At 32.0% G+C, this 25654-nt stretch overlaps 1 protein-coding gene across 2 annotated transcripts in view; it reads left to right on the plus strand.

The window, feature by feature from the left end:
* Positions 1–25654, plus strand: part of GALNT13 (polypeptide N-acetylgalactosaminyltransferase 13) — a 418871-nt gene that overhangs the window by 244117 nt on the left and 149100 nt on the right. For both annotated transcript variants that reach the window (XM_063112481.1, XM_063112489.1), the window contains exon 6: positions 10060–10177. In XM_063112481.1, the coding sequence (XP_062968551.1) occupies positions 10060–10177 (118 nt within the window). The remainder of the gene's footprint in view (positions 1–10059; positions 10178–25654) is intronic.

Here is a 25654-nt window from a genome sequence, read left to right on the forward strand (position 1 = left end):
TAGTCATCGTTCAGAAATACAATCATGCATCTGTATACGATGAGAACCACTTGAACTTGTGACCTAAACTCAGTTATCGTACATTTAAAGTAAATCTTACAATAGTTACATCTACTATTCTATTGTCAGTATCTGGGCTTTTGTATTTTCATTTTCATAATACATAGAGTTTGTGAAATGCCTGGTATTTATGAAATTATGAATATGGAAAAATATTGTATGTAATCCTAAATATTTAGTGTTCTTTAATCAGTAATGTTTCCTTGACATTTTAGTAATCAAATTATATGACTTTTCAGGAATATCTCAAATATATGTGCAACTATATCGGCATTTGGTCTCAGATACCACTAGGAATTATTTACCTTTTTTTTTTTTTTTTTTCCGGCAGTTGGCCAGTACCTGGATCCAAACCCTTGATTTGGTGTTATAACATTGCACTCTAACCAATTGAGCTAACCAGCCAGCCCCTGTGTACAAATACAGAGTAATCAAATTGTTAAACCAGAAGTCATAAACTAGGAACTTGTATGCCAGATATGCTTTGTAGATGTGTTTTACTTGGCCTACATAGTATTTCACATTTTTTAAAATTACCAACATTTTAAAAATGAGGTGTCTTAAATAAAAATCTGGATTTCCAGCTATTAAGAAGTCAGAAGATCTTGCTGAAATGGCCCAGAATTTCTAGTTGGCACCATCAAGTGGAGTTGAGTAGAAACTGCCCATATAGAAGTGGCATGAAAGTTTAGCCTAGTCCATAACTCCTTATAATTGTGCCCCTGACCCTCAGGCTAAGGGTCAGTTGCCATTTGTTATCATTCTTGCACTTGTGTCTCAAACAATTGCACTTGTATCTCAGCACCTGTGTCTCAAACAATTAACTTCAAATAATTAACTTTGCCTGGCTATAGTCTTTTAAATTTGTGACCCTTGTGAGCCTCTTGCTGCCTGTGAAATGGCTTAGTTTGAAATTCATCAAACATGTTAGCTCTGTATGAATATGCATATATGTTACCTAATGGAATAGGCAACTAGTAGCAAATTTACCTGATGCAGATAATCTTTCATATTATTTAATTAACTTGGGATCTATTATGCATTTTTCTCTAACACGTGCAATTTTGAGGTGATTTCGTTCCGGCTGTTGAAATAAGTTTGATTCCATATGCAGATACACATATATACACACTGTTGGGCAGTGGGCTAGGTTCTTTCTGCACATACAAATATAGATAAGGTAATCTCTGCTCTCAAGTTACTCACTGTCTGGCACTGGCCATCTGTATGCTGGACGAGGGAAAGGGGCCAGCATAAGTGGTGAGAGTATGGATGTGCAATGGTTAACTATGTCTACTACTAGAGTGGCGTATAACTGTGGAAAAGAGCCTGGCTAAAATCTTGTTGATTGCTTTAGTCTCTTAATTATGCCCTGTAAGTGATATTCAATAAATAGTTATAAAGATAACTGTTTCCATTTTAATTTCTCACTTATTAACATAGATTTCTTTATTAGAAACCTACCAGTTATTTTTCAAATCTATTTAAGTATTTTACCCTTCATGTCTTTCCTTATTGACTCTTTTACATTAGTTATTACTTTCTTCACACGACTTTCTTCATTCTTACTTGGAGTACCATGTTAAGCGTATTTCTCAAGTAAAATAAAAGAGTTTAGATTTTCTTTTAATCCTTGCTATCACAATAAATCAAACATAGATGTAATTATTAGTTTTTATTCTTGACATATTTCACTTATTTTTATATCCTCTTTTATTAACATTTATCAGATCTCATACTCTATTTTACTCAATTAAAATTAGGAATTTATAGAGAAGAGCAAATAAACATGATTAATCATATCTCAAATTACAGTTGTGCTTTTATCAGGAAAAACTTGTAGAATGTTTATATATATTATCTCCTATATTATTCTAGTATGATGTCATAGAAGAAGCATTGAAGCTGACCATGGAGGATCTGGCTTTATTTTAAACTCCTCCAATTGAGAAATTACTTAGTCTTCTCAACTATAAAATGGAAAATTATTCTTCTTGCTTTAACTCATGAAGTGCTGTAAAATATTAAATGAGAAATGTATTTGACAGGAATTAGATTTTAAATTTACTTCTGATAATGTAACATACTATGCATTGCAAAATGAAGTGACAGGTACCTGAAAGCAGACAGAAGCAGAACACCAAACAGCTCTTTTAGTATTTTTTTATATTTCCCTCCAGAGTATTTCTTTCCAGACATATTTCTCCACAATTTAAAAGTCAATATGTCATCATTATTTTTCTGTGCCATTATTTTTTTCACAAATAAAAATTGTAATGAATGCTAATGTCTCACTTATTAGCTCTTCCCTATTTTTCGTAGTGAATTGAGTTCGTTTACACTTGATTTTTCAATTATTTCATGTTTATCTACAGCATTTGCATATAATGTGGTCTCTTTAGAGTTATGCAATTGAATGATATGAAATTTGTTTTAATATTCTTGATACTTCCTGCCAATTTGATTTTTTCCCCCCAAAACATCACTGGCTTAATTTTTTTCTCTAGTAAGTGTAATAAATGAAAAAGACATATTTGTTCTATAAAATCTTATACAAATATAAGACAAAGTTTCTTATATTTAGTAGTAACTAATACTTTTTCTTAATTTTATCTATCAGATTTTTTTCTATTAGACTTTTCTAAATCTATCTAAAATATATATTTAGGTTGGAGGAAAGAGGCAGCATCAAAGCCTTTAAGACACTTCTATACAATAAAAGATTTTAAAACAACAACACAGGGAAGGGGCAACATTATGAGCAGAACAAAGGCTTCGAAAGAGTTGAACATTAGAATGTTCAACTGTTTAACATTCTTGCCAACTCATGTTAAAATCTAACATATGTTGATTTTGAGAAAAGTAAAATATTCCTACCTCTGATGGAGTGTTTGAATCTAAATTCTTTGGAGAAAATGTCACATTTATATTATACTACTTTCTGATGTTTTAGGGTATAATTTGCAGGACTTTCTTAGAAGTCTGTTGCGATGAGAAGAAAACAGGGGTAGTATAGAAAGTTTTTAGTGTGATGAATTAAATATCACATTTATATACTAAATAATTTGGTAACAGTAACCAAAATATTTTAAAACACCTGATTCCAGTAGCCCCATTATTTATTTTGACCACTCTTCAGCATGAAATGAAAGTAAAAGGAAAGATTAAAATTTGCACCAATTACTGTACATCCTCTTAGATGCTTATGATTTTATTAGGTTATGAGGATTACCAAAAAGGATTTAGCGAAAAGGAAAAAAAAAAAATAGCTACTTCTTTATGGGAAATAGGTCTTTAAGCATAGGTTAAGGCATTTCATTCCCGTGCTTGGTAAATGGGTTCTTTGGCAGCAGAACAAGTCATTTGCCCATACTAAGCAGAACTTTATATTTTTTTTTCTTGTTCTTTAAAAATTGCATTGAAATTGTGTGTGTTTCATATACTCTACAGGATTTGAGTAAGCTTCCTTACTCAGAGCCTAAGCCAGCATAAACTGTTAAACTAACAGTTGCTTCTCTGCAGGAAAATGATCTTACTCTATGTTCAAATGATTGTCATAGTGTGCAATATTCCACCAAACTTCTCATTTTTATCTGTAAAAATCTTTAATTGCATTCAACATTTGATTTTTCATCATTCTAATAGACTAGTATTTGTTCCTTGCTTCCTCTTCTCTCTTCTGCTCCCTATATTAGGTATAGTAAACAGAATAAAAAAGAAAGGAAAGAAACTCACAGCATTTAATTTTTCTTTAGTTTCTAAACATGCAAAATGGTTAACCAAATGAAGCCATTCTATTTTATGATTTAAAAAATCAAAAGTATATAAAGATTTCAGCTATGCATGCCTTATATTCATGTAAATAATAAAATACTCATTTTATCATTTATTTTTATTGACTTATAACATATGAGAAATGACAGTAACAGATCTATACACTAACAATCTAGATACTATGTTGTTTGACCATTATAAGTAACAGCTTTGAGCTGAGCTTTAGTCCCTTAAACTTTCTTTGGAGTTTTTCTACAGAGACCTTGGTTATTTGCCAAGTAACATTAATTAGAATCCTGATATATCAAAGGAGAAAAATTAGTTTGAAGGATTGAAATATCTTTCAATAACTTTGAAAGAAATTGCTTCTGAACAGCAGTGCTAAAATTCACAGGAAAATATAACGCATAAATTCAGAGCTTGAAATCAGGAAAAGTGTATTTCTAATTAACTGTCTCAAATCCTTTGCTGTGTAAGGTATACAGATAAACTGAGAGATGGCTAATTGGTAGAAGACAGATAATTTTCTTGTTTAGGTCACTAACTAGTTAGGGATCTTTGAACAAGTCACTTAAACACGTTGCAACTAAATTTTGTTGACCCAATTTGTAGGGATTTTAGAGACGTGAAATATTATATTTCTACTTAAAAAATTAATTGAACCCCAAAACAATAAAAATAATCATGGCAAACAGGGACGTTTTGCTCTTTCTTAAAATTAGTATCTAAAATATATATTACTAGCTTTGTGCCAGTACTATTCTAAGAGTGTTACACATATTAAATCATATAATCCCCATTTTAAAGATGATGAAACTGAGGCGGAGAATTTAAGTGACTTGCTGAAGCTAACACAATGTGTGGTTGGATTTTGAGCCCAACCAATCTAGCTACAAAGTGCAGACTCATAAAAACCAAACTTGGCTGCCTCTTTGAGTTTCTTTACTCTCTACCTGGTTTTCACACACATAGTGATTACCCCAGTGTGAAATACAGGATATATTGTTTTCTTGGTGAAAATGCAGTTATTACATTTTAGCATTACTGAATAATCAAATATATTCTACCACAATTTCTATTGATTTTACTAACTTCTGGTAAAAAAAAATGAACAAACAAAAAAATGGTATTTTTCCATATTGAATGCTTCCTTTTTGGAGTACTTCACTTTTCTACATCGTTGCAAAGCTTTACATCTTAAATTCTAAAATACTTTCAAACTCATGATAGGACCTTTAAGAATCCTGGAATTAAGGTAGGAAGTGAAGGCATCTTTGTTACTCATCAGTTTAGTAGATGCCAACAAAGAATGTTTTTTTATGTAATTTCAGAAATAAAATTGCAGTTAATTTTAACTGTCACATAGACTGTTCTGTGGCCATGGGGATATATTGCTCATTTGTTTATGTTATTTATTCAGCTAATATATGTTAATAGTCTAATACTATCAAAACAATATATTGGCTAAACTTAGAGAAGTTTATAAAATATATACAAAAATAAATATAATACTCAGTAAGAAGTGGCAAGTGCCTTGAGAGAGACAAAGATGAAGGGCTACAGAAAAAGGCAGAAGGAGATTATATCCAGATTGCAAGGGGAGTTGTTTTGAAGGCAGGCTGCATGGAATATATAACATTTGCATTGGCATAATCGAGTTTGAACAGTTAACGGGGGTTGACAAAGGAAAATCCAAGTGACTAATGGCTGTGAGCAAATGTGCCAAAGCGCTAATGTGTAAAGCATTTACTAGTAACAGCTAAACACTTTACATTTAGGGGCATAGTTAAGAAAAGTGGGAGGGGCTTATTGGTTAGCACCAGATCACTGAGGCCTGGATAATAAGCTGGAATTTATTCCTTAAAATAGGTTTGTGAACATCTGGTTAACATTTTTAGAAGAGTGTTGATGTAGAGAAATTAATCTGGCCACGGTTTGTAGGATACATTTTGGAAGCAGAAGAATCTAGAGGCAAGAGAATCCCTTTAACAAATGATTAGACTTAAGGACTAAAATTGGATAGTGACCATGACAACAGAGATAAGAGTTAAAAATACTAAAGAAAAAAATAAGTAGAAAGTACTTGGGAAAGGATTGAATGAGGCAGAAAAAAGAAAAGTGCCGAATGGTAATTTCATCATTTTATATTAAGAATTGGAAGGAAACAGAAGACATTGAAAGATAAGCAGATGTGGAAGGGGTAGAAAATTCTCAGTTCTGTGTTATACACACAGAGCAGCGTCACAGGATTTTTTTTTTTAAAGTAAACATCTAGTGAGTAATTAGAAAAGCATAATTCATACAGGGGGAAAAATGAGCAAACACAGATTAGGAATGAGCCTCATAGAGGTGACAGTTAAAGGCATATGACAAATCATCTCACACAGGTAAAGAGCATAAAAAGAGAAAAGTGCCACTGAGAGACCCTCGAGAGGATTATATTTTGGACAAGACATTATTAAATGCATATGTTCACAAAACAATATTATAATGATATATTGTACTCTTGTGATAGATGTAAAGCTAAGAACTTGTTAATTCTTACAGAAGTCTGATAGCCAGCAAGGGAAAGGGAGAGGAAAGTGATATCAATAAAAATCATAAGATGAACAGTCAAATTAGTAGAAGGAAAAACCTCTATAGAACAATGTAATGGAAGCTAGGGGTGAAGAGAATTTCAAGCAGGAAGGCTGATGAATTGTGTTAAATGCTTTTAGAGCAAGAAGGAAAAGCTATTGGAGTTAATAATCAATGGGGACCTTTCAGAAAGAAATTATTGTAGAGGTAGGAGCAGGATCCAGCTACTAGTTAGAAGGTCAAAAGGAGTTGAGGGACTATGTAGGAAGTGTCCTTTTGATAAGGTTACCAGTGAAGGGAATAGAATATATATGTCCCTAGTTTGAATGAATAGTTGAGATGGACCAAAGAGGTATTTTGGTTTAGGATAGAGCTTAATTGAACAGGTTTGTAAGCTCAAGGGCACAATCTAGAAATCAAAGGCATAAAGCATAAATGTAAGAGTCAATAGCAAATAGCTGCAAGCGTAGTCATGAGAGAGCAGACTGAGGGCACAGTGTGAATGCCAGCCTGCAGTGAAAGGAAAGGAGATAGGCTTTCCTGTGAGACCAAAAGGAAGTACAGGCCATGAGGAAGATATATGAACATACTGAGCTAGAGATTGAGGGAGTTTAGATTTCGTAACTGAGGGAGGTTAGACTTCATGCATTGCCTTAATTCCCAGATTCTTGAGAAGAGTTCAAAACTTTTGGAAAAGATTCAGTTAAAAATAAGACAGGTAAACAAATAGACATAGATAAAAGGATTGTTAGCAGTTGGCAACTAAGCACAGAATCAGTTACATGGACTTGTGGTACAACAATTGGCCTCATCTTGTTTCTTTTCCAATGATCCTCTTGGTCTTAGTAGCAGAAGTGGATGAAGTGAAGGGTGAGATTACCCAGGCACCAAGATCTACAAAAAGAGAACGGGAATTGCAGAAAAGCAAGAACAGGGAAACAAGGGTGCTAAGCTCGTTTTTCATTGACATGGCAGAACCTTGGAGAAGGGTGGGAGGAGGAAAGAAAAAATTCCCGAAGGGGCTTATTAATGTGAAAACATGGATTAACTATGGAACCATAATCACCGATGAAGGATGAAAAGTGACTTTCTATAGAAATAAGAGGAGTTACAGAATAGGAAGTTGTATTCAGAGAGGCATATTTCAGAGTCAACATGTCCAACATGAAGTAGTTCCAAATAATTTTGAAACTCAAAATGAGGGTATGTATATGGGAGCCCAAATTAAGTGAAGGACACTCAAGGCTTTTGTTTGAATGATTTACATCACTAACAACAACAACAATAACAAAGATAAATTACCTAACCTTATTAGCTCTTTATTATGTCCTAGGTACTTTGCTAAGTGCCTTACTTCTATTAACTCAATCCTCTTCACCTACTTACTATGTGGTAGGTAGCGTTCACAGTCATTGTGCTGATTATCACCGCTCCTCCGCCTGCCATTGACTGAATTGGTTGATTGGTTTGACATTGTATAGACATAACCTTGAAAAGCAAATAATCTCAGCTAATTCAACTATACCAAAGTTTTTCATTTTCTAGATATTCTGAACACTTGAGTCGCACACAGTCATAGGTAAATAGTGAATTAGGGATATGAAAGAGCAGTTAATGTAGAACAGAACATGTTGTATAACATTGGCTATGGCTACAGGTATTAAATGTTATAAGGCATAGTCTCTAGACTGTTTGAGAGAGCTAATATTGCAAACAAAAAATCTCTTTGAGCATGTCTTCAGAAAATTCAGGATTTTTTTGAGGAATTGTAATTTTATTTTATTACTTTTGTTACTTTTCAAGCATATGTGAAAGTTGAGTCACTCTTATGGTTAAATGTAGTTTATTTTTAGCCATTTAGTATACATTTATCACATATTTATAGGAATGAGGACCACTTGTAATGTGAAATTTAATACATGTATTTAAATTAAAACATGTTAGTACTTTATCAGTAAGTAGATAAGTAGATAGGCACTCTGAACTGATCATTAAAAATGCATCACTTAACAATCTTGAGGATTTGGTTGCATTATTATGGGATAATTGCAGCAATTTTTATTTCTAATTTTATTAAATACACTCTCCAACACTGTAATACCTTATATAGTTATTGCCATAGAGTTCCAAAACCCCAATCAGGTGAGGGTCGTGGCTACTCCATAATTACCATCTGTTTAGCTTTGTTAGAGTTTCTCTTTAGAATTCAGAAGGTCAATGATACTGTTCATGATTGGAACTCAGCAAGACTAGAAGTAATATAATAGCTCTGAGACTAAACAAGACTCTGCTGCTCCAACTGATGGACAGTTAATTACCTGAGCATAAAACAGTGAGAGCCCTGGGAGAAATACAGAACTTTGCAATATGGTAGATTTCCAAGTACAATATTATTTAACGGTTTTTCAATGAACTGCACTGTTTAACTGGAAGACATGAGCATAACCTTTGGCTGAGGATATAATTTTGAGTAAAGCAAAACATTTGGTTTTTTAACAATCTCACATACTACTAGGATGAGCATTCCAAATCTGTTACTAGATTAGTGTTTGTCATCTTCGGCAGTATATTAGAATCACCTGGGAATTTTGTACAATACCAAAGTTGGGCCCCATCTCAGGCCAATTAAATCTGAATTTGAGGAGGGTGTTACCCGAGCATGAATATTTTTTTAAAGGTGCCCCAGATGCTGCTAATGTGCTATGAAGGTTGGAAATCAGTATATTACCAGTAACATTAAAAAATCACCTTTGTCAGTTTGGATATATTTATGAAAAACTAGAATTTTCTTTTTCATCTTTAATTCATACTGCTTATACAGAAAGACTTGTGTAGCTCACACATTAACCATTGTCTTTAATTAATCTTTTAAAATTAATTAATACTTAATCTATTAAAAATATAACCATCTGACTTCTTAGTTTCTATAGAGAAATTTCAGAGGTAAGAACAAAAAGGCATTTATTCCTAGAAAAAAGTTTTAGAGTCCGTACCAAATGTCCTTCTAAATCTCCGAATAGCGTAATGTTTATCCATAGGGCTAAATGATCAATTCTATCCTTTTAATTAAGTAAAGGAAAGAATAAACGATCAGATGTAAAGCTCTTACATTAAAAAATTTCATAACTATCATTAGATTCTTATTTCCTGTAAACATTTTATAGCAATTACTTATTTTCATATTTAAATATGCTATGGATCATTTCATGGAGAAACCTTGTCCACAGGTTCCTAGAGTTCACATTAAAATGATTTATGATTATGATTTCAAAGATCACAACTGGTAGTTTCATGACCAGTTAATCTCTTTTAGGACAGTGTGAAGGACAGTAACCTCTCTTCAAAATGTTTTCAGAAAGAATATAGAAGCCCCAGTCACAAATGGACAGTGTTCTTCTATGTATCTATCCGATTACTTATAAGAAAAACATAGACTATTTTAATGGAGTTTTCCAGAAAGCGGGAAATAAAATGCTACTTATTAATTTTAAAACCTCTTACACCTTGGATTTCTGTTTCCAGTTTGACATTTTTAGGTACTATTTTTTAAATATTTAAAACGTCTCAAAAATATTTGTAACAGTCTCATTAAACTCCACACATTGTTTTCAAAAGATATCTTTTCTTTTTGTTTTTTTTTTCAACTAGGACCCCTACTATGGCTGGTGGCCTATTTTCTATTGACAGAAACTACTTTGAAGAGATAGGAACTTACGATGCAGGAATGGATATCTGGGGTGGAGAAAATCTTGAAATGTCTTTTAGGGTAATTGTATTTTACTTTATTTTTTGAAGCTAAACATACTATGCTGTAGCATGCAAATGTTAGACCCAGTAAATTACTGTCAAATCTTTTTGGCTAAGTGATGGAAATTACTGATCAGTTGGTCATTTTAATACCTATTTAGAAAATTTGCTAGAGTCCTGTTGCATGCAATATTTACTGTTAAATGGGAAATTATAGGTATTTTTTAAGTTTTCAAAAATAATTCTTTTATTCACAGTAAAAAGACATTAGGGCTTTCAGTTGTTGAAATAAAGAAGAGGTTTATTTTTTAAATAAAGTGTTACTCTATAAAATCAATTTGTGTTTTTTAACTGAAACATGGAAATATTTGGTGATCTTAATTTGCAATTGCTGCTTAAGGTTATTCTCAAATAACTTAACGAAAATTTGTGGTCAGAGGAATTCTGGATAATTCTGCAAGTAGCAAGACTATTTTCACAATCCTAAACATTATTGTTTGATGAGTCAGATTGAATAATGCAAATTCATTTAATAAATGGCCTTTCAAGTAAATAAAAATTGAAGATAAAGTCCTTGTAAATATATTAGGAAGCATATAAATTATTTTAATATTTTGTTATTTTCAAAAATTTTAAATACAGACACATAAATGTGCCTTCATGTTAAGAAACAGATAAACTATAACATACTGTGTTTTCTCTACAAACATATATTATTACTTTTTAAATGAATTAAAGTAATATTTATCTATGAAGTTCAAGTTATGCCTTTTAATTTCTCATTTAGAAAGTAAAATTTGTTTTTCACTAACATAATATAAATATGTGTGATGTAATATAAGAAAATGTTAAAATGTGAGAATGAGTTACGATGTTTTTTTATAATGTAGAATTTAGTGAATCTTGAATATATCTGAATTACCTTAGAAGCACAAGAATGTCCCTGTTGTACTTTTTGTTTGTTTGTTTGTTTGTTTGTTTGTTTTTGCCCAGAACTTCCTTATAGTTGTATGTCTTAGACAACCAGTAGTTAATGGAATTTCATTACTTCCACATTTTTTTATGTACTTATAGCCTGATGGAACATGCCAAACAAAACCCAGCACTGTACTCAGGAATGGCTTCCTGTCATCTTGTCATCAGGCTCATGGTACATCTTTGCAGAACCTTTGAGGACACTGAGGACTCAAACTTGTTACTTGGTATAGTTCTCAAAGAGAAAGAAAGAAAGAGAGAGAAAGAAAGAAAGAGAAGGAAGGAAGGAAGGAAGGAAGGAAGGAAGGAAGGAGATGAGAGACAGAGAGAGAGAAAGAAAGAAAAGAAAGAAGGAAGGAGAAAGAAGGAAGGAGGAAATGAAAGAGGAAAAAAGAAAGGAAATCACTATATTCAAAAGCTTAAAATCAATTCGCTTTTACCCTTAGATATAATGATGAGATTATTTACACATTTATTAACCAATACTCTTTGAGTTCTATCCTGGGATTAATAAGGAAACAAAAAATCAAAATAGCAGTATTGCTGTTATCTATAATCATATTACCTACCTTTTTTTTTTCTTTCCTAAAAGTCTTATTCACCTCTTTTCTCCCCTCGTTAAGCTTGATTCTCTGCCAATGTACTCCCATTACTTTTATCACTTAGCTCCCAGATTGGAGAGATAGTCTTCATCCAACTGATTGAAAGATGTGTTAGGAAAGAATTTAGTGGAATAATATGATAGACAAGGGGGATTCATCAGGAAATGCAACAGAGGTATAAACGTATAAAAAAGGAAGATTTGAGAATATAATAGGGAAACAGAAGGAATGCAGCTAGTAGCCATGAGAATGTCAGACCCTAGAAAATAACGCAGGAGGTTTGCTGTAATTGGTTGTTTGTAATTATTAAAAAGTAAAATATTCACAAGTGACTGTTTTTCAAACTTTTGAAAACATATTATTTTCTATAGTTTTTATATACTTTCAATAGAAACAAAATATGTATTTGTTTTTTTATTAGACTCTTAATTCATGTTTTACTTTCTTATCCATGACATGAATATGTTTTCTTAATAGTTTTGATCACAGCTGAGGAAGATAAGAGAAAATGCTAGAATAGTGCACTAGCAAAAAGGTTGAGATCCCCCCACCTCTCTTTAGATTAATTTCACAACTTAATGAAATGAGAATAGTTTGAGATTTATAATCAGAAGACTTGAATCTCATATCCAGTTCAATCAATACATATCAAACATATATTGAGCATTTGGTATATGCTTTACTCTTTCCAGTTGCTGAGGCTACAGAGATGAATAAGGCCTGATACCTCTGTACTCTCAAAGAACCCTGTTCCTATGAAAGACATGCATAGGTGTTGTTGACAGGACAATATGATCATTTCTTTTATAAATTTGTATATAAGATTTTCTTGTCTCTGTCATGTGAGTGTAGGCAACTTCAACTGTGGAAAGGTAGTTATAATAATTGTGAAGTTACTGTGGTTTTGTACTATGCTCTATGTAGGTCCTTGTGTAAATAAAAAAAGAAAGAAATATTTAGGCCTTGAAAAATACTGTATTAGGATTCTGGTTGGCATTAAGGAAAGTTAAGCTGAAACAAAGGACTGCACTGCCAAGATTTATTTACAACAGTATCACTTGATGTTTGATGCTCAAGGAAGTGTAGATATTTACAGACATTTGAAAATTTGATGAAAGCTATGGACTTTCCAAGAAAGATGCTCTCAGCCTCTTAAACAGTATAGATTTGAATACAGTTACAAAGGGGTGAAGAATTCCTTGAAGCATCAAGATAAAAATCTTTGGCACATAATAATAGTGGCTTCTAATATTTACAGTAACTAGTAAGTGGAATAGCTGAGAGTTGACCCAGCATCTGAGACCAGGGGCTATGCTGTTAACTACATATTACTCCCTCCTCATTAAGGTCCATTTTTCCATAACAGAACAGACCTAACTGTTAATGACATTATCAAGAGAGAGGGAGAAACCAACATGCAAATGCAATCTTCCTCCACGATTCTGAAATGGTTGTTTCATCTATGATCTTGTCTTCCTCTTATAGGCTATCTCCTCTTATGGCAGATAATATATATTCAAAAACCAGTGAGAATATCTACAGGTAGACCCTAATGCTTATGAATCTCAGTTTCAGATATTCCTCCTTAGTCCATTACACAACAAGCACTGAAATAACATAAATCCTAAAACACTGCCTAAACATAAATGTTACTTTATTTGACCAAGATTTACTGAGTCCAATAGGCGTTGGGGATTCAGTAGTGAACAGGAAAGGCAAAACTTTATGTTCTTATGGAGTTTATATTTTAGAGAAGGAGATAGACAATAAACAAGATAAGTAAAATTTATTAATATATTAGTGATAAGTGTTAAAGAGACAAAAATAAAGAAGAGAAGAGGAATATGAAATGTTAGATGTTGGAGGACAAAAATATATGAAATAACGCTTTCAAGACATTGGAGAGGAGATCATGAAGGCCAATGGCCCCTGAGAAATGGGAAACAAACAAGGAAAGCCCTACAATTGCCTCAGCTTACTGCCTTGTGAAAGTCTCTAGGCCTCAACTGTCACTCGCTGGAACGCAGGCAGATCCTGGTACACTCCACAAGTTGAAAAGATGAAGCTGAGTGTCTGGGCAGTAAGCATTTGGCAAAGATAGTTCTGGAGATAAGAGAGATGCACAGACAGAGAACTTAAGAGATATGCAGCAGTTCCTATCTGAATATTCAGCTGAGTGCTGATCAGCACATATGTATGAAGAAACAATCCAAATTTCAGGAAAGGACCATCATAAAAGATTAGAGGTCTCATTGCCGAGTGATCACTCAGGAAAATTAATAGTACCTGTATCTTCCAGATGGATTGATTCATGTGGCATGGAAGAGAGTAAATATTTGGAAACTACATATCACATTTCAGAATAACCCATGTGTCAAAGAAGCAGTGACAAGTGAAATTAACAATATTTTGAACTGAATAAAAATGAAAACATAGACTATCAAAGTTTGTAGTGACCCTAAAGCAATACTTAGGCATTATTTATTTATAGCATGTTAGTAAAGAAGAAAACAAGAAAGTTCTAAAATCAATTACCTCAGCTTCCACCTTTGGAAACCAGAAAAAAGGAGAGAGTAATCCCAAAGTATCTAAGAAGAAATATCAAAGCATAAATGAATGAAATATAAAAGAGGAAAATGTTAGAGAAAAACAATGAAACCAAAATCTGTTTCCTTAAAAAGATTGATGAAACAGATAAATTTCTATTCAAACTTAACAGGAAAAATAGAGAGATGACACAAATGACCAATGCTGGGAATGAGAAAAGTGATATCGCTATGGATTCTGCAGATATTTAAAGGACTGTAAAGGAATGTATGAACAACAATATTCAAATAAACTTGACTACTTAGGTAAAATGGACAATTTCCTTAAAAAAAAACTAACAAAGCTTACAGGAAGAAATAGATCAACATATAGCCCTATATCTAGTAAAGAAATGAAATTTGTAGTTTAAAAAATACTTTTCACAGAGGAAACTGCATGGCCTGAAGACTTCACTGGTGAATTTTACCAAACATTTTGGATACCAATAAAAAAATAAAAAAATAAAAAGGAGGTAATACCTCCCAACTTATTCTAGAAGTTCAATATTACTCAGATACCAAAACTTGACAAACATATTACAAGAATAGAAAAACTGCAAATCAATACCACTCATGAACATCGACACAAAAATTCTAAGTAAAACTTAAACAAATCAACTCTCTCAATATGTAAAATAAATAATGCATTTGACTAAGTGGGGTTCATCTCAGGAATGCAAAGTTGGTTTAACGTTCAAAAATCAATTAATTTAATCCACCATGTTAACAAACTAAAAGAGAAAAATCAGTAGATTATCTGAATAGATTCAAGCAAAGTATTTGACAAAATTCAGATTCTAATCCTAGTTTAACAAAAAAGATAAAAGAAAAAATTCTCTGAACAAACTAATTATAGAAGAGAACTTTTTCAACCTGATAAAGGGCTTGAATTAAAATGCCTACACATATTATATGTAAAAAGATTGAATGATTTTCCTTCTAAGATCAGGAAAAGTTAAGGATTTTTGGCCCTTACTACTTCTACTTAACATTACATTGGAGGTTTGGGCAGTGCAGTAAGGTAAGAACAATAAATTAAAGCCATCTATATTGAGAAAGAAAAAAGTAAAATGTCATTCTAATTGATAAGATTGTCTGGAATATTCAATGGAATCTTCATTAATACTACTAAAACAAACAAGTCAGTCATCTTATCAAGGTTGCAGGATATAAGAACAATGTACAAAGGTCAATTGAGTTACTATATGCTAGCATCAAACAATACAAAATTTAAATAAAAAATATTTAATACAGTATCAAAACTATGAAATAGTTATAAATCTGACAAAAGATGTGCAAGACCTCTATGATAAAAACTACAATATATTACTGAGAGAAATTAAAGAAGGCCTAAATAAATGGAGAGAGAAACCACATTTTTTAGTTGATAGACCCAATACAATACTAAGATATCAATTCTCCTTCATGTAGATACAGATTCAATGCAATACTAAGTAATAGGGGGGTTTTCTTTTGGTAGAAACCAACAAGCTGATTCTGAAATCCATATAGAAATACAAGGGATGTAGAATAGCAAAAAAAACCTTTGATAAAGAAAATATCAGAGAACTAACAGAATTTGATTTCAAAATTTATTATAAAAGTATAGTAATAAAGATTGTGTGGTATTGGCATAAAGATTGATAGTGAAACAAAATTTAAAATCTGGAAATAAACACACACGTAAATGGACAACTGATTTTAACAAATCTATTCAGTGGAAAAAGGATTGTATTTTCAATAAATAGTACTGAAACAACTGAATATCCATGTGGGAAAAACAAAACATAACAATATGAAACTATGCCTAACACATAAAAAACATTAACTCAAATGTATATAAAATTTTATATAAAATTCTGAAGAAAAACATAGGAGAAAAAGTTTTGTGACCACTGATTAGGCAAATATTTTTTAGACATGACACCAAAAGTATGAGCCATAGTAGAAAAAATTGGTAAATTGCAATTCATCAAAAATGAAAAGCTTTTGTCTTTTAAATGACGGCTAAAAGAACGAAAAGACAAGTCACTTACAAGAAGAAAATATAAGAAAGTAATATATTTGATAATGGACTTGCATCCAGGTAAAAAAGAAACAACACAAAACAAAAAAACCTGTCAAAACTCAGTAATAAGAAAACAATCAATCCAATAAAAAATGGCCAAAATATTTGAACAGACACCTCACCAAGGAAGGTATACAGATAGCAATAAACATATAATAAATAATAAATAACATTATTAGGTATTGGAGAAATAAAATTAAAAACATAATGAGATGACACTTCACATCTATCAGAATGGCTAAGATTACAAAGGCTGACCAAGTCCGTGACGATGCGGAAGAACTGCAAATGCAGTGATGGTGGGAATATAAAGATAAAATGATACATTAAACTCTAGAAAACAGTTTTACCTTTTAAAAAAGTTTTCGTAATTGTTTGTGTTTGTGGGGGTACAGTGTGTTCTTTCAGTACACACATATATTGTACAATGATTCACTTAGAATAAAGAGCTGATCCATCATTTAGACGTTTCTTGTATGTGTTGATTATGCTGAAGATCCTCTTTTCTAGCTATTTAGAAGTATTTGATATTATCATTAACTATAGTCAGTCTAGAACACCAGAATTTATTTTCCCTATCAACCTGTAACTTTGCACCTGTTAATCTACTCTTCAGCCCTCCCACTACTAATCTTTTCCCAGCCTCTGGTAACCACCGAGTTTTACTTTTTTAAAAAAGTTCCTGTTTATTTATCCAAAAGAAAGGAAAACCTATTTCTATACAAAGAGTTGCACACTAATGTTCATAGTAGCATTATTTGTAATAGCCAAAAGCCAGAAACAATCCAAATGTCCATCAACAGGTGAATGGATAAAATATGCTTTATCCATATATGGAATAAATACTACTCAGAAAAATGCTCAAACCATTGATACCTACAACATTGGTGAATCTTGAAATAATTATGCTGAATGAAACAAGCTTGTCAAAAAGATTACATACTGTATGAGTCCATTTATATAAAATTTTAGTAATTGCAAACTAATTTTTGTGACAGAAAGTAGTCAACTTATTGTCTAGGGACAGGTGTTTGGGGTAGGAAAGGAGGGTTGGAGGGAAAGATTACAAAGAGGTACATGAAAACTTTGGGGGTTAATGGATATATTCATTACCTTGAATGTAGTGATGACCTCACAAGTTTTAACAATGACAAAATGTATGAAACATACAATTTAAATATGTGAAGTTCATTGTATGTAAATTGTACTTCAATAAAGCTGTTAAACATTAAAATACACACACGTGGGCACACACACACACACACACACACACACACACACACACACACACACACACACACAAATAGAGGCATCCTTCAAAGAGAAACAAATGAAGGAAAAATGTAGATCAAGGTATCTTGTCCATAGTAGACCTTTATACTTTAGGCCCTATTCTCAGTATATATTAGCTCAGTTACTTTTAAATAACCCCTGTTGATCTGATTCTAACAATCTACCTCTCAGGACAACTGTGTTTAAATGAGATAATACTTATTAAAACTTTTTATAAACTGTATAGTACTGTGGAAATATTAACTTCTTATTATCATTACCCTTAAAAATAATCTCTTTTGTCAATAACTCACATTGTAATTAACAGAATGGAATTTTCTTTAAATGCTCCAGTTTTCTTTCTTGTTTTGGCAAATCAAAAAATAAAATGCAGTGAAAACAAACAGCAGTATATTTAACTGAAGAATATAACAAAGTAAAATGTCTTTTTATGTAAAATCCATTTATTTCCAAATTGTACAAGCAATCAAGTAGAAAAGAAATGAGAGCCGACATAATAAATAGTGGAAAAATGAAAAGCAGAGGTTCTCATTAAACAGAATAGCATGGTAAACGAGGCAAAGAAGTTTGTCAACCTTTTCGGGATTGCAGTATTCAGATTTTCTTAAGTATTAAAGAAAGTAAAGTATTTTCTAGAAATGTCCACACAATTCAAATTTTGACAAGTGAGAATGTCAGTCATAATAATTTGTTGGGCAGATACCAATCTAGACAAAAGTCTAGCTAAGTTATTTCTGTTACAGCTTTTTGCCTTTTTGTGAAGTGAATTCATACAAATCCGAGGAAAATAGATTATCAATGTATAAAACTTGACTGTTTTTGTTTTATTTGTTCAGTCATAGAAACTAGACTAAAATAGAAACATTTCAGTTAATTGAACTTAATCTAAATTCATGTATTATCTACAATTTTGGTGGAGATAGCTTTGTGCAACACTTTTCATTAGATATGATAAAGCACTCTCTTCATGTTAATATAGAGATTTATTAGCCTTTAAAAAAAAAAAAACTAACAGATCATAAACTTAAATCATGTGTATTGTTTAGTCTCCATAAAGAATATACACCAGTATTAGTGGTTTGGAACAGCAAACTTCCTTCCAGTTACCTATTTGGTGCAGGCTAAACTTTAAACATATTGCAAATAGCTTGAATTTTTAGCTTTTGTGCTTACAATTAGATTTTATGGCATCTGGGCCACCACTCTTGGGCCATATTTAAACATTGTTTAAATATGTCTCTTTAATCAAAGAAGGATTTGTTTAAATCAAATCACAGAATGAAATATCTCTAGGTAAGGGGTAACTGAGACAGTACTACTAAAAACTGTCATATTTATTATATATTTTAGAAGCATTGGGTGAGTAGGTGCCATAGAATAATATTTAATTAAGATTTCTAATAGAACTCTAATTATCCAAAACAAAAGTGTTGGAATTTTATTTTGATTATTAACTGCTATAAACACCTAACTTCTTATACTCCCTTAGAAAAAACAAGTAACAGATAAAATCAAGCTTTAGGAAAACATTAGCAAACATTAGCAGAACTTGTATTGCTCTAAAATTTTCACAACCTAAGGCTTAATATTTATAACTACATCTCTTCATTAAATTTTTTTAGTTCACAAAACTGGAATATGAGAATAGACTTATATTAGCTAAACTTGGATATGATGCTTCACCTTGTAAACATAAACATGGTGACATGTTTATGTTTTAGAAATATAAGACATTTAGGAGACTTAGATACACTAAAATTTGGTAGTCATCTCTATTTTTTTACATTCATTCAATTATTTATTTAAATGATGTTTAAAAAATAATTTTAGGGTAGTTAGTACCACTCACAATTTATTTTTAGAGCGTAATGACTTCTTTATATCTTTTTCTGTAATTAAAAAAAATTTTAAGAAATTAACAGTGTGAAAACTCACACTAAAATAATTAAAAATGAAACAACTAAAAATAAAGACAAAAATGAATTACAAGGCAAGAGAAATAGAGTAACAGGAAAATGAATAAGTGAGGAACTATTGAGCACTTCATTCAAACTTTAACTATTAAACTTCATTCAAAGATTCCTGACAGTTGAAGCAAAAATAAATAAATAAGATTTCACTGAACTTTATTTACAGATGAAAAGAACTGGATTCTAAAAGACTTTGTCCATTATATACAAAGCAGTCAATGTCTTAACCCACACATTGTCAAACATCCAGTAGTGCCCTTCAAATGGATGGTGGTTTTCTGGGGTGCTCTAAGAGAAGATGATTCACTTTTGCTGCTTTTCAGTGATTTGATCTTATAAAGGATTATATCTTTAAAAAGATAGAATATCATTTAGTTTCTTTCTCTTAAATATAAACTGTCTAAATGCAGTCTAGTTTAATTGTTGGTTGATTCACATTTGAATTACCTTAATATTCTTTCCTCTTAAAAACAGACCTCACACACTAAAGATGCAGGCATATAGGTATTAACATTAGTGGCCAGTCACGAAAACCATTACACCGACTTTTTCTCTTACTCAAACTCACCACTGTTCTTCACAGGTTTGGTTGACAGAGTTGCTTGTGAGTAATGTTTAATAGAGAAAAACAAAATTACTTAGATATGACTCTGTAGAGATTAAAATGTAATCAAGATATAAATTGTCTAGACATTTTTGGTTATGCTATTTGTTATCTGTGCATCCCATAAATAATTGGCAATTACTGATTACAGTGCAGTCACTGTGCCAGCTTGTAATGGCTCTCTTGGAACTAAACAAACTAAAAATTATGGAGAATTAAAATACGAGCTTCGTTAGGCAACAGTGTGAGGATATAGACGATGGTAAGACAAATCCTAATTAGTTTTATGGGAACATAAGGTGATGTTTGAACTGAGTGTTAAAGAATTTTTAGAAATTAACTATTAGTGACTAGTAAGAAAGGTATTTTAGGTGCAGAATACCACATATATGAGGGAGTGGAATATGTAGAGAGAACCTAGCCCTTTCACACTGATAACATTCATGGTTTCTTTTTTATAGACTCACAAAATCTTATCATTTGAGTGAGGAGAATTGTAAGCATACACTATATTTATCAAACTGCAAAAATACTCATCTAATGTCTAACCATTTCTACTATCTGTCTCTGTAGTTTCACCATGTATCCATCTATATCTATCTAAATTTATGTGTATGTGAGTCTATGTGATCGTCAAAATTAAATACTCATAAATACCCAGAACATTAAGTCTCTAGTGGTAGATGTACAGGTAATATACAGATTAGAAAGATTATAGCATTAGGGGTTTCTACTGCAAATGAGTGCTGAGTGATACTCAGCAGACATCCTGAAGGAGATGGGACTAGGATAATCAAGGGAATTATGGAATTATGGAACCCTGTAAGACGGACAAGAATTAAATGCATATAAAGAGAAATAAATGAAACAAAAATATACATTTTCATTTCCATTGATACATAAAGTGGAGGTGAATGATATTTTACAGAGTTTATTCAGAAATACACATTGGAAATAAGTTTTGTTGGTAGATCAGTCTAATTAACAAGATTTTTGTTGTCTCCCTGAATTACGCCATTGAATAGAAATAAAAGTATATGTAAGAGAAGTAAATTATTAACTTTTGAGCTGTGATAAAAAAAAAACATTTTTGAAAATGTTGTTCTTTAGCAAATATAGAGATATTTCAAACATACTAAGCACAATGTCCCTGTATATGGCAACAAGCCAGGTTCACCTAGCTTTTTAGGGAGTTTCAATACCTTAATCTTATAAGACAAATATCTAAAATATCAACTATGAGAAACACACTCCAGTTCTGTAGCTTTCTGACTCTTCTCTACTCATGTACACAAATACCTCACAAGCACCCACCGTCCCTTAAAAGTCCTTATGATCCTTTTAATTCCAAATACAAAGGAAATTAACTTAGCAATTTGAATTTATGGTGATAAAAAAAAAGACCTATGTGAAGAATGTTAATGTGCATAGAATTATTGCACAAAAAAGTCTGACACATTCTCTCATGACCAAATTTTACCAGAGCCTACCATTAAATGTACTTAATCAAACAAAATGGCTCTGAAAATTAAGGCAATTATCCTGCTGACTTATGTTTTAAGTGACACTGAAAAACCCTGAAAATGAAATGTTTAAGGGTTTTTTTGTATCTAAATATGTGCTGCCACAAATTGACTTTGCACTATTTATTTTACAAATTAAGGTTCCATTTTTCTCATATGAAAACAGAAAGTTAAAGTAAATAACTTGAAAAAACTATTTCTATCTTTGAAATTTCAAGAATAATTTATATAAATGGAATTTGATTAAATAAGATAAATCTGCCACTGAATGCAATAGAAATTTGCAAATAATTTTAATTCAGGGAATTTACTCATTTATTTAGAAATATTTGCCAGTAGCTGGGCATATAGACATAAAGAAGATAGACACAGTTCCTGGTTGCATGAAGCTTATGCTGGAGGGAAAGAGATGATAAATGACTGAACAGGAAAATCTGCCTGTTAAATTCAGATAAAGACAAGTGCTTAGAAGAAAATAAAATTTGGCAAAGTGTTATGAGTGACAGAGGTGGAGGGTCAGGGCTAGAGAACTGTATTACCTAGAGTGGTCAGGGAAGGACTTCTAAGAGGACATTTGAGCTGAGACCAAAATGACAGGAAGAATCCAGCCACGCAAGGATTTACATGAGGCACTTTCAACATAGAACATAACAGTAAATGCAAAGGGCCTTAGTCACCTATGAAATGAGCTGAATTCTTCCATTCCAAGTCTATGTGACAACATAATCCTAAATATTTGGCGGGGGGCTAAGAAAGAATTTATTCTCTCAGAATAATATTTTTGGGTCGTTGATTTATTCAGCCAACAGTTAATGTGTACATGCTATTTACCAAGCACCGTGCTAGGTGCCAGAGATGTAGAAAGAACAAAACAGGTCTGAGCACCCTCTCTAGGAGTTTATGTCTGATGAAGCTTACATTTGTATAGTACTTTATACAGTCTTTTTATACATATTTTCATAATGGATTCCAGCATGGGTTAACTACATGGGGAGGCTTTTCACCCATCAATTTGTTTTTATCTTTAATGCATTTTGCAATGTTTGCATTCTACTTCAGATCACTTCTGAAGTAGCAGCCATAGGTATATACCTAAACTGTACTAGATACTGTGGGTGACATATACACAAGGTGTGCCTCTTGATTTTAATCAGTTTGGGAATAAGTAAGATAACAAATAGCAAATGATAGTACAATATGTTCTAGGTATCATTTGAAGGTGCAGATATATAGTGAATTAAGAGCAAAGAAGGGAAAGATCGCTTTGGTCTAGGGTAGTCAGGGAAGAATTTATAAATTAAAAATTCAAGGGTGCAGTCTTGTAATCAGCAGCAGAAAAAGCAGGGGCTATAAATCTGTGAGCTTTCAATTTACAATTTATACTCCTGTGCTCCTACTTTGTGCTCTGAGCCATATCTAAATTTAGATTAGAATATCTGATTCCCCACCTTTTGTTTTCTCTCTTGAAATTTACATGAATGAAGTATCACTAAGGCATTACATATGTATTTGCAGAACTAGGATTTAAATGATAGAATTAATTAAGTATCCAATGAAAACTCAAGAAATTGAAACTATTATTTGATCTGTGAAATATTACTAGGACAAAATTCCAAAAATTGTTGTTTCTATATATGTCCATTCAGTTAGGAAACCTACTGCACCTTGCTAGCCAAAATTAATGCATTCAAAATTGAATCCATGTACTTTTTATTAAAGAGCCAAATTTAAATCTCTATGGTAACTACTGCAATAAATATGCAGCATCTTAAGCTATGATTATACTGTCACACTTAGTGATGCCTATCTTAAGTACATGACAACCAGTCACTTCACTGTTGTTATAGTCAACCAACAGTGTGGTTAAAAAAGGAAACCAATTATGAGATTTATTTAAATAAGGCTGAATAATTTCAGCAATACCAGATTCTAGATACTAGGAATGTCTCTTTGAGGGTGTGAGATAAAGTTGAAGAGGTCTCTGGTCCAATGCTTCCAAAATTGTGTGTTAGGTTCCAATGAATTAGGTAATTAAGTATCATTGAAAAGATAATTGTAAATTGTCAATAGATATTTAAGTTACTCTCAAAAATTATATCTAACTTAACAGTTTTGACTACATCTGCAAAAATCCAAACTTAATGGATTAAATATTCTAAAAATATTTTGTTTATGCTGGTTTATGCTACAAATATGCTAAAGTTGAAATAAAAATTTTGACGTAGATTAGCACTTCTCTGAAATTGCCACCGTAATATGCCTGCATACTTAAAAAGGTTTTCTGCATGTCCTACTCCATTATGAAAGTTTTTACTACATTTTGTCATTTGTTTAATTACTTCATAGCCCAGCAATATGCAATTTCTATCCTACATTTTTTCTCTTTTAATTGACCAACCACAGCTATGTGGGTTTGAGAAATGATTATAACTTCTGGAATTCCTAAATTAAGATAAAAATCTATAATAAACTGCTTATGGGTAGAATGTCCCACACTAATTCTGTAGTGATGTATCTGAATAGTAATTAGACCTGATGAAAGACTAGTGCTCATTGATCATGTCTCTGGTCCTACAATAGAAGACCCCTGGAACTGCAAACTTTCTTTTTGTATTTGGGGAGCAGAATGGAAATTCTTGACTATTTAAGGTCAAGGAAAGTTAAAGATGAACCTGAGGAAGTTAGAAATGTGTTGCAGAGTCAAGGCAAAATGTAAGGAAGATGACAGATTTGAGAGTTAGCTCTACAGCATTTATAATTAAATGAATATATAAGAATGTATGAGTTTGCCAAGAAAGAAAATAGGGCCAGCAGAAGAGCAAGGCATGTCCTTAGGTAGCATCTAGATTAGTGGTGGGAAAAAGAAGAGAAAGGGAATGCTAAGTCAAAGCTGTCAAAGAAGAACAAATATAATGTCACAAAAACTAAGGAAGTTATGGTAATTGTCAACAGTGTCAAATGCTGAAGAGATGTAAGGAAATAATAATGAAAGCTCATAAAAAAACTACATGAGCAGTTTCACATTATAGATTCAAGAAACTGGAATACAAAATGTTAAGATAATTGGATTGTGAAGATATGTGTGTGGGGGGGAAGCTTTTCAAGAAATTTTCCAATGAATAGGAAAAAAAAAGAATAGTAATTTAAAGAGTAAATATAATCTAAGTAATTATGTTATATTTGCTATCCTTTTATTTTATCATAGAGGATAAAATTAAGTGTAAACTGATAGGAAATATTAAGAAATATGAGTTGATATTGAAAAAGAGAAAGAAATAATTGTTGAGATAAATACCTGCAAGTGTTGGAAGAACATTATCATGATAATTAAGTACATCTGTATAACACTTTTTCTTTACAATGTAGTTTCACACTAATTATTTCACTATGTCCTTACCAGAACACTGTGGATTAGTTGTTATTATCATTTTATTCTATAATTGAAGGTTTTGAGCCTTGAAGAAATTGTCATGTGGCTAGAAATTGGCAGGGCTGAATATCAGACCCATATCTCCTGGCTCCAAATCTAGCACTCCTTTATTCTGGGTTCAAGAGACCAACAGCAGGGTTTAACTTTGGAGAAAAGGGTTGATTTCCTTTCCTAAGATGGAAGGAAGAACCCAAGGCTGTTTGAGACATTTCCAGGTAGAAATGAGCAGAAAGTCAGATCAGCTCCTCTTGAGCACAAGAAAAGTGAAAGGCAAAAGATTATTTACAGAGAAGATAGAATTGACATTGAGGCTTGATAAGAGAAGAAAATTTTTAATTAATTAAAACTTTTTCAGCAAGCATTTGAGTGAGCACTAATATTCTCTATGGACCGAACTTTAAATGTCACAAGAATAATATCTTGCAATTTTAGTGAAACAGAGATGA

Source organism: Cynocephalus volans, chromosome 1 (assembly GCF_027409185.1).
Source record: "Cynocephalus volans isolate mCynVol1 chromosome 1, mCynVol1.pri, whole genome shotgun sequence".
NCBI classification, from domain to species: Eukaryota; Metazoa; Chordata; class Mammalia; order Dermoptera; family Cynocephalidae; genus Cynocephalus; species Cynocephalus volans.